The sequence below is a fragment of the Ovis aries genome, chromosome 4 (genome assembly GCF_016772045.2).
Source record: "Ovis aries strain OAR_USU_Benz2616 breed Rambouillet chromosome 4, ARS-UI_Ramb_v3.0, whole genome shotgun sequence".
NCBI lineage: Eukaryota > Metazoa > Chordata > Mammalia > Artiodactyla > Bovidae > Ovis > Ovis aries.
Genome location: NC_056057.1, coordinates 108,821,817 through 108,830,254, shown reverse-complemented (window position 1 = coordinate 108,830,254; position 8,438 = coordinate 108,821,817). Strand labels below are relative to the sequence as shown.

The window sequence follows — 8,438 nt, the reverse complement described above, 5'->3', positions numbered from 1 at the left end:
AGTCACAAAGATCGCGCCTGTAGGATCTTTGTTCTGTGTCCTCCGCCCATTTTCGGCGAGTAAAAGTGTTCTCAAGCGGGTGAAAACTGAGGCCAAAACTCTGAGCAGCACACAGGCCTCCCCGCGTTCCGCCCGCTTACCTGAGGCCTCCGGGGCTCCTGCAACTGTGTCCATCCGAGACGTGTAGACTTCGCCGTGTGGTCTGGCTTCTTCTAGCTCGGGGCTCTAGGGAACCTTCCAGTCGGCACGGGGTCTTGGGGGTTTAGGCTTGGGGGAACCTCAGTGGAGCAGTGGTTTGGGGCTCCCAGGATAAGTGGCTCCGGAAGTCGCCTTCCCGGTTCCCAAGGAAGGACTCCGTCTCAAGGCGCAAGCCGCCACCGGAGCCCAGGGCCAAGGCCGGCCTTGGGAGATGGTGGGCGCTGGTGGCTGCTGCAGCCTCCTGGAGCCGGGCTGTCGCCCACGCCCCGCGTGCACCGCCCCCCAGCCCCAGGGAGCGGCCGCACCCGCCCCTCTCGGCCGCGGCGGGGGCGGGCAGCTGCGTGGCCCCCGGGCCTCGCGCCCTGCAGCTGCCCCGCGCGCCGCCCTCCCGGGCGGGCCTCGCGGACGCACACCTGCCCGCGCGCGAGGCTTCTTTAGGCGGCGGGCAGGCGGGCGGCCCCGTGCGGGAGTCCAGGCCATGGAGCCCACCCGGGAGCGCGGCCCGGAGTTGCGGGGTGAGTGCGCGGGAGCCCGGGGGCCCAGCGGCCAGGCCTCTAGAGCTCGGGAGGGAGGGTCAGGGCTGGGAACTGAGGGGGATTCGAGGGGGTGTCGCGGGCCAGGGAGCCTGCCCCACGGCACCCTTCCGTTTTGGGGTTCTGATCTCTCTACACACAGAGAAGGAAAGCAGGGTTGAGGCTCTGCTGTTCTAGGTTCCAAGACCCATCACCTTTCTTACCAGGGCCTATCACCCTGATTTGTTCTTCAGTCGCTCAGTCGTGTCCGACTCTTTGCGACCCCATGAACTGTAGCCCACCAGGCTCTTCTGTCCATGGAATTCTCCAGGGAAGGGTACTCGAGGCAAAGGAGTGCTATTCCCTTCTCCAGTGGGTCTTCCTGACAGGGTTGGAACAGGGTCTCTTGCATTGGCAGGCGGATTCTTTACCGCTGAGATACTTTAGGAAAGCTATCACTCTGATCCATTGCTGTTAGTGACCACCTACTATGTACCAGGTTTGCTAGGCTCCAGTGCTCCAAAATTACTGTAAAAGCAGTGTGTCCCTTCTTCCGCATCCCCATCCGGCCTCTTGGCTTAGTTATGGAGTAGAAGCCTGCAAACCCTGGTCACCAGCTTGTACACTAGGGAACCATCTGACAAAGCACCTTAGCCTGTGACCTACATCTTTCTTTACACGTTGTTAGAAAGCTGTTCCTTAAGCTAGTCAATCTCATGCAACTTTCATTAACAACAAAATAAAACAGAAAAACTCGCTCTTGGAAACTTCCCTGATGGTCCAGAGGTTAAGACTTGGCGCTTCCAATGCAGGGGGCCTGGGTAGACCCTAGTGGAGGAACCAAGATCCCACATGCTGTGGGGGCCAAAACAAAACACCAGTGAGTATCCACTTAAAAATATTCAAAAAATTTTAAAAAAAATTCCAGTTTTGTAAGAAATAACACAGCAGCTCCTATACCTGAGAGAGTTCTGGAGGTTATGAAGAAGCTGGGAGGGAAATGAGGGGCAGGTTGGTGACCCTCGGAAGGGCTCCATCTAGTGAACAAGAGCCCTGCGCTGTGAGTTTGGGCAAGTCACTGAGCTCTGCCATCTGCGTTTCTTCATCTGTTAGAGGGAGAGATGCCTGTGCCTTCCTCACAGGGATTAAATATAGACCGGACTGATCTCTGAAATGTGCTTAGCACCATGCCCAGGACCTGGTAAACTCCTGATCAATCAGTCATAGCTCAGAAAAGGATAGACAAGCTGAAGGCTGAGTGATGGGAACGTTCAGTGCCCGTCAGGTCACCTGTAAAAGGGGGGCTGGCCTGGGCTCCAGGCCCTTGGCTGAGGTCCCACTTTGCAGGGAGGGGATGAGGGTGTGTATAGGAGTGAGGAGGGTCACTGAGGAAAGAGCCAGTTCTGTGGGAGATGAGGGTAGACATTCCTGTTAGCTCCCCTTTGATGTTCTTGTCTGGGCCCCGGACACCACTCAGTCCTGCCGTGTCCCTGCTCAGCCCTGACGCTGTGTCCGGAGCAGGACCAGGATCCAGTCTGATCAGCTGCAGAGTCTCCGTCTCAAACTCACAATCCAGGTGTCTGGGAGAAAACTGGGAACTCCCAGGGAGTAAATTCCTCCCAAATTAGGATCGCTCCCCCACCATCTAGTTTCACGAGCTCAGACCCCTCATGGTAGCATCTGCGTGCTTTCGCTTTTCCAAGCTGCGTATGTACCTATGTGTTAGTAGCTCAGTCATATCTGACTCTTTGTTACCCCATGAACTGTAGCCTGCCAGGCTTCTCTGTCCATGGAATTCTCCAGGCAAGAAGGATTCCCTCATGTGATCCTCACAGTAGCCGAGTTAGGAAGGCACGCCTGGAACTGTTACCGCATTTGCTAAGTAGACAAGTGAAAGCTTAAGGTCAAACAGGACACCAGCTGCAGACCAGGGAGGAGCACGTTCCCCTGGGCCAGGCTCTTCTCCTGGGCTAAAGTTGGGGTGCTGGCTCTCCACAGGCCAGGGGGGTGGAGGCAAGTCCCCTGCTGCCAGGCTGGAGGAGGACGAGGAAGCCCTGCAGAGGTCAGCCCCCTACACTCAGGACACCCCAGGCAAGGTCATGCCTCTTTCCTGCACCATCTCTGGGGAGAAGCTGCCGTCAGAGGCTCCTGGGGAAGGGGCTGGGGCTGGGAGAGCCTGCCAGAAGCCCAGCCCAGGGGCTCTCCACGAAGACAGGAGCCTAGCCTCACCTAGACCCCAGCCTCAGGGGCAAGGGCCTCCCTTTCCGGGGACGGAGGGGAGGCTGGGGAAGAGGCCCTACTCTCCAGCCGCCGGCGAGCAGAAGAAGCCTAGGGATGTGGGTCCGGCCTCAACAGCATCTCCCAGCAGCGCTAACCCGGCCCGGGCCACGTACAACCCAGTGCCTTGTGGGTTAGGCCGGGGGTCCTGCCATGTGGCCAGCCTCCTCAACACACTGGCCCAGAACAACCAAAACCTGGAGAAGGAGAAGAGGTCCCCGGAAGTGACCTGCCAGGTCCGGAAGAAGACCCGCACGCTGTACCGCTCGGGTAAGTCCCTGAAGTGGGAGGAAACCCGAGGGACCTGGTGTCAATCTCTGGGAACGTGGCCCCAGGAGACGGGAGTGCAGTCAGCTTATGCATCGCCTTGGCTGGAACGTCTCTTGACCTATGCAGGGCCATGACTTCTGACCCTCAGAGGGAAAGGTTGCATTTTCTTATCGGAATATGGAAGAAACAGGAAAGTAACCACCAGGCAGCTCCCTGCCACAGTGCCCGAGCCAGAGAAGGCCGCAGCCTACTGGGGGAACTTAGCCACCAGGCTGTGGGAGGCCCTTGGGCTGGGGACAGTGGTCCCGCCTGGAAGGCGTGTGTTTCTCCTCTGCTTCCTCATCACTGGTGTTCATCCTCAAAGCCAGTGTTTTCTTCTTCCAGACCAGCTGGAGGAGCTAGAAAGGCTCTTCCAAGACGACCACTATCCCGATAGCGATAAGCGCCGGGAGATCGCCCAGACGGTGGGGGTCACCCCCCAGCGCATCATGGTAAAGGGTGCTGACTCCCCTGATCTGGGGGTGGAGGGGAGCCCACATGCCGGGACTCTGGGGGAGCTTAGCAAGTACTCGGCAGCTCCCCAACAGGGGCTGGAGCGAGGCCTCAGCCAGGGCTGTGATTTTGCCTGTTTCCACCCGGCCACAGCCTTAGAGGACGCAGGGAGGTGACTCAGACCCCATCTAGATGAACCCTTCATGCCAGTCTGAGTGGTGCAGGGACCTCCTCGGTCACAGTCGTCATGGGCCAGCGGGCCCGAGCCTCAGGCTCTGCCCTGCTCTTCAGGCGTCTCTTCCCCTACAGGTGTGGTTCCAGAATCGCCGGGCCAAGTGGCGAAAAATGAACGGGAAGGAGAATAAGGATGCACCTGCTGGTCCTGCCCTTACCCCAGCCCCCGCCAGCAACCAGTGCAGGTAAGACTCTCCCCTTCCTGGCCCCTCCCCGTGGGCAGGACGTGGGGTCTAAGCTGGGATCCTGGGGTCTAGAAGGGGGAAGGTACTGGAAGGCTGAGCACATAATGGGGCATGTGTGTGTGAGTCGCTTAGCCAAGTTCACCTCTCTGCAACCCCACGGACTGTAACCTACCAGGCTCCTCTGTCTGTGGGATGTCCCAGGCAAGAATACTGGAACGGAAGGCCATTCCCTTCTCAGGGGCTTCTCCCAACCCAGGGATTGAACCCGGGTCTCCCACATCTCAGGCGGCTTCTTTACAGTCCGAGCGAGTTGTTGGCTGATATTTAGAGGGATTTAGACCAGGTGGGATTGGGACTTGCCAGTGCCTCGTAGGGAGACAGAGCTTGAATGTGTGGGTCCCTTTCCCTACATGGAAGCCCCGGTCATAGACCAGGAACTCCTTGACCTGCAGTCTCTGATCTGTCTGCCTCCAGCTCTGTGGCCGAGCTGCCACCTACCGAGTCCACGATCCTGGAGCCTGGGACCCTCCCTCAGGATTCCCTTCCAGGTGAGCCGACCGCCTTCTGAGGGTTGTCTGGGGAAGACGGCAAAGTCAAAGGGCTCTTTCTTGGAAAACCTGGGAGCGGCCAGAGCTCTCCATGGTTTTGTTCAGTGGGGCCCCTTCGGGGGACCCAGGCCTCTTGCACTCTAACCCCCTCCAGCATTGCCAAGGCTGTGACCGCCCACCCCCATTGTCTTACTCTCACAACCCCCGTGGACTTTTGTTCCCAGAGCCGTCCATGCTGCTGAAGTCTGACCAGACTCTGGGCCCAAACCTGCAGAATGAGGGCCCCCAGAGAAGGCCTGTGACACCCCCACTCTTCAGCCCCCCACCTGTCCGAAGAGCCAACCTTCCCTTTCCCCTCGGCCCTGTGCATGCCCCCCAGCTGATGCTGGATTCCCTGAGCAGCGACAGCAGCCACAAGGATGGTCCTTGTGGGTTGTGGGGAACAAGGTACTTGTCCACCACTTCACGGGGCCGCACTGAGCTATCCTGGGGGAGGCACAGGAGGAGGAAGGATGGATGGAGGTTGGGAGTGGAGAGGGTAACTGAGAGATGGGGTTTCCCTGCCCCCTAGACAAGAATACTGGAGTGGGTTGCAATTCCATCCTCCAGGGGATCTTCCTGACCCAGGGATTGAACTTGGGTCTCCTGCATTGCAGACAGATTCTTTACCATCTGAGCCACCAGGGAAGCCCCGAGAGAAACAAGGAGTTAGTAAATGTAGTGAGGGTTAAAGGGTGAGGGGATGGGGAGGGGAAGGATCAGGACATCACAGCTGTAGAGGAGAAGAGGGTGAGAAGCTGGAGCAGGAAGAGGAGGAGGCCACAGGCCTGGGGTTTGTGGAGAGGCAGGTGGGGGGAAGGGCGTGGTAGGAATGAAACCATCGGAGCCTCAGGAAGTTCTTCTCTGTCCCCACAGCATCACTCCACCCCCTGCATGCTCATACTTAGAGGATCTGGAGACCCAGGAGTACCAACCCAGCAGCAGCCAGCCAGGACCGTTCTCCTTCTCCCAGGCGCCACAGACCCAGTTCTTCCAACCCCCACAGCCCCAGTTTCCATACCTGCACCCCTTCCCCTTGCCCAGCTCGCTGACTCCGCCGCTGCCCGAAGACCCTCTCTTTGCCTTGTCCAGTGGCCCTGGCGGGGGCTCATCCCAGGGCTATTTCCCAGGCCCTCCGTCGGGGCCCGTCCTGCTGCAGCCGCTGGCCGGGAACGTGGGTGAGTCGGGGCTGGAAGAGAAGCCCCCCCACAGTGTTTGAGGAGGGTGAGGGGGAGAGAGCCCCAGGACGGGGGCTATCTTGGTGAAGCTCTTCGTCCTCCAGTTTCCTGGAGGTTTCAGAGCAGAATAAGAGAGAGCTTTGTGTATGTGTTAGTTGCTTAGTCGTGTCCGACTCTTTGCAACCCCAGAGACTGTAGCCCACCAGGCTTCTCCATCCATGGGATTCTCCAGGCAAGAACACTGGAGTAGGTTACCATTTCCGTCTCCAAAAGGAACTATAGAAAGAAAGAAAATGAAGTCACTCAGTCATGTCCGACTCTTTGCAACCCCATAGACTGTAGCCTACCAGTCTCCTCCATCCATGGAATTTTCCAGGCAAGAGTACTGGAGTGGATTGCCATTTTCTTCTCCGAGAGAGAGCTTTGGAGGGAGACAAAGCCAAGCATGGAGTCCAGCTCAGTCGTCACTAGTTCTCCTGAGCTTCCTGGATTCTGAAGTGGGAATACCATTCCCATCTCTTTGAGGGCTTGGTGAGGACTAGGAGTGACGGGCATGAAACACTCAGAGTAGATGGCAGCTGATGGGAGTGTCCGAGGGGCCACCTGGACCCCGAATATCCTGGAGTTACCGCCCTAGGAGACTCAGAAGAAGAAGGGGGAGAAGACTCTGGTTCCCGGGCTCCTCTCGCACATGTGAGGGGGCGCCCGGCCCACAGTGCATTCTGTGTCACTATCCCCCAACCCCAGGCCCTTGAGATATGGGGGGTGGGTGCCTGGTCCTGAGGGGAGGCCCACTCTGGGGTCCTGACCCGTGTCTCTGTGGAGCAGGGAGGGGCTCCGTCGCCGAGACTGCGCTGGGGCCCCTTCATGCCGCGCGCTCTGTGCTTGGCCCCACAGGTGCGGTGCCCTGGGCCGACCCCTGCCTGCCAGACTCGCCATTCCCCAGTGCCTTCTGTCTGCAGGCTCTGGGAGGCCCCCCAGGAGGGGACAGCTGCTTCCTGGACCTGTTTGCCGCTCCCTACGCGCAGGCTTCTGGAAGGCCGCCTTCCCCGGGCCTCACCCAGGTGCCCGAGAGCACCCTGCCTGCAGCAGGAAGACCCCTGCTCAGCCAGGCCCAGGAGGAACCACCGGCCGCCCCAGAGGAGCGGCCCCCGGCCCCCAAAGAAGAAGACAAGAGTAGCCATGGCCCCTAGTCGTGGAGCCAAGAACCAAGAGCCTGTCCTGCCAGAGACAGCTGGAGCACCCCGGAGGAGACGGGGCTCGAAGTTGAAGGAGAGACTGGACTCCAGGGCTCATTTTGCCAAACGCTGATTTGAGAAGGAGGAGGCCTGGCCCATCTGTCCTTCCCCTGCACCTCCGGACGGTGGTCCTGGAGAAATGGAGTGGGGCTGTGTCGCCTCTGACGGTTGCGTCCGTTTATGTTGTTTGCTCTCCTTGCTCCACAGATGAGCCAGTGGCCTTCATAAGCAGTAAACTGTCTCCTCTTGGGTTTCTCTCTCTGTAGTCACATGTCTCCCTTCTCACGCTAGTGAAGACCACCATGCCCTTCACTGCCACCCACTCAGCTGGGCAGTTGTGTCGTGGGCAGCTCAGGAGGGACTGACCCCCTGGGGCAGGATCGCGTGGAGCCTGGCATCCTTCTGGGGCCTGTCTCTCCTGCTGCGTGAGGAATGGGGCCTCCTGGGCCTTGCGTTTGGTCCTATCTTTAAACCACGTTCTCGTCTCAAACCCAGAAGTGAACCTGAACAAACCTGAGCCTGGGACTTTTTCTGGAATTTGGGCCCTGCTGAGATGGTAGCTCTCAGCCTGTAAAGAATCTGCCTGCGAGGCAGGAGACCAGGGTTCAATCCCTGGGTCAGGAAGATTCCCCCCAGAGAAGGGAATGGCAACCCACTCCAGTATTCTTGCCTGGAGAAGCCCATGGACAGCGGAGCCTGGCAGGCTACAGTCCATGGGTCGAAAAGAGTCAGACATGACTGATGCAACTAACACTTAACTAGGGATAGGATGATGAGAGAAGCTTGAGGCTATCTAGGTCAAGTCTCTAGAATTATGAACCATGACTTATTTTCCGAGAGCTCTTCTTTTTCTGAGTAGAGAAAGGATTGGGTAGGAATGAGGGGGTGGGAAGACCAAGAAGAGGATGCTCTTATATATATATATATATATATATGTATTTATGTATGTTTATTTAGTACCCACATCTGATGACCCTGCAGGCTTCCCTAGTGGCTCGGACAATAAAGAATCTGCCTGCAATGCAGGAGGTGCAGGTTCCATCCCTGGGTCAGAAAGATCTCCTGGAGAAGGGAATGGCAACCCATTCCAGTGTTCTTGCCTGGAGATTTCCATGGACAGAGGAGCCTGGCGGGCTACAGTCTATGGAGTCGCAAAGAGTTGGACACAACTGAGCAACGAACACACACACTTCTGATGACCCTGCAGTGTCCAAATAAGTAGAATTTCAGGGCTATGACTCAAACCACCGTGCACTTGAATGTACAT

General features: G+C 58.0%; 1 protein-coding gene across 1 annotated transcript; it reads left to right on the top strand.

Annotated features, from left to right (window-relative positions):
* The first annotated feature begins 659 nt into the window (after nucleotides 1-659).
* On the top strand, nucleotides 660-7,422 carry NOBOX (NOBOX oogenesis homeobox). The gene is made up of 8 exons (XM_042248969.2): nucleotides 660-713; nucleotides 2,709-3,257; nucleotides 3,642-3,748; nucleotides 4,059-4,168; nucleotides 4,643-4,716; nucleotides 4,941-5,163; nucleotides 5,632-5,933; nucleotides 6,831-7,422. Exons 1-8 carry the CDS (start codon nucleotides 677-679, stop codon nucleotides 7,124-7,126), a joined length of 1,698 nt encoding a protein of 565 aa, XP_042104903.1. The 5' UTR covers nucleotides 660-676; the 3' UTR covers nucleotides 7,127-7,422.
* The last annotated feature ends 1,016 nt before the right edge of the window (nucleotides 7,423-8,438 follow it).

Coding starts and splice junctions, on each gene's coding strand:
- NOBOX (XM_042248969.2), top strand. CDS start 677: ATGGAGCCCACCCGGGAGCGCGGCCCGGAGTTGCGGG. Junction 3,258..3,641: donor CCGCACGCTGTACCGCTCGG/GTAAGTCCCTGA, acceptor TTCTTCTTCCAG/ACCAGCTGGAGGAGCTAGAA. Junction 4,169..4,642: donor CCCGCCAGCAACCAGTGCAG/GTAAGACTCTCC, acceptor GTCTGCCTCCAG/CTCTGTGGCCGAGCTGCCAC.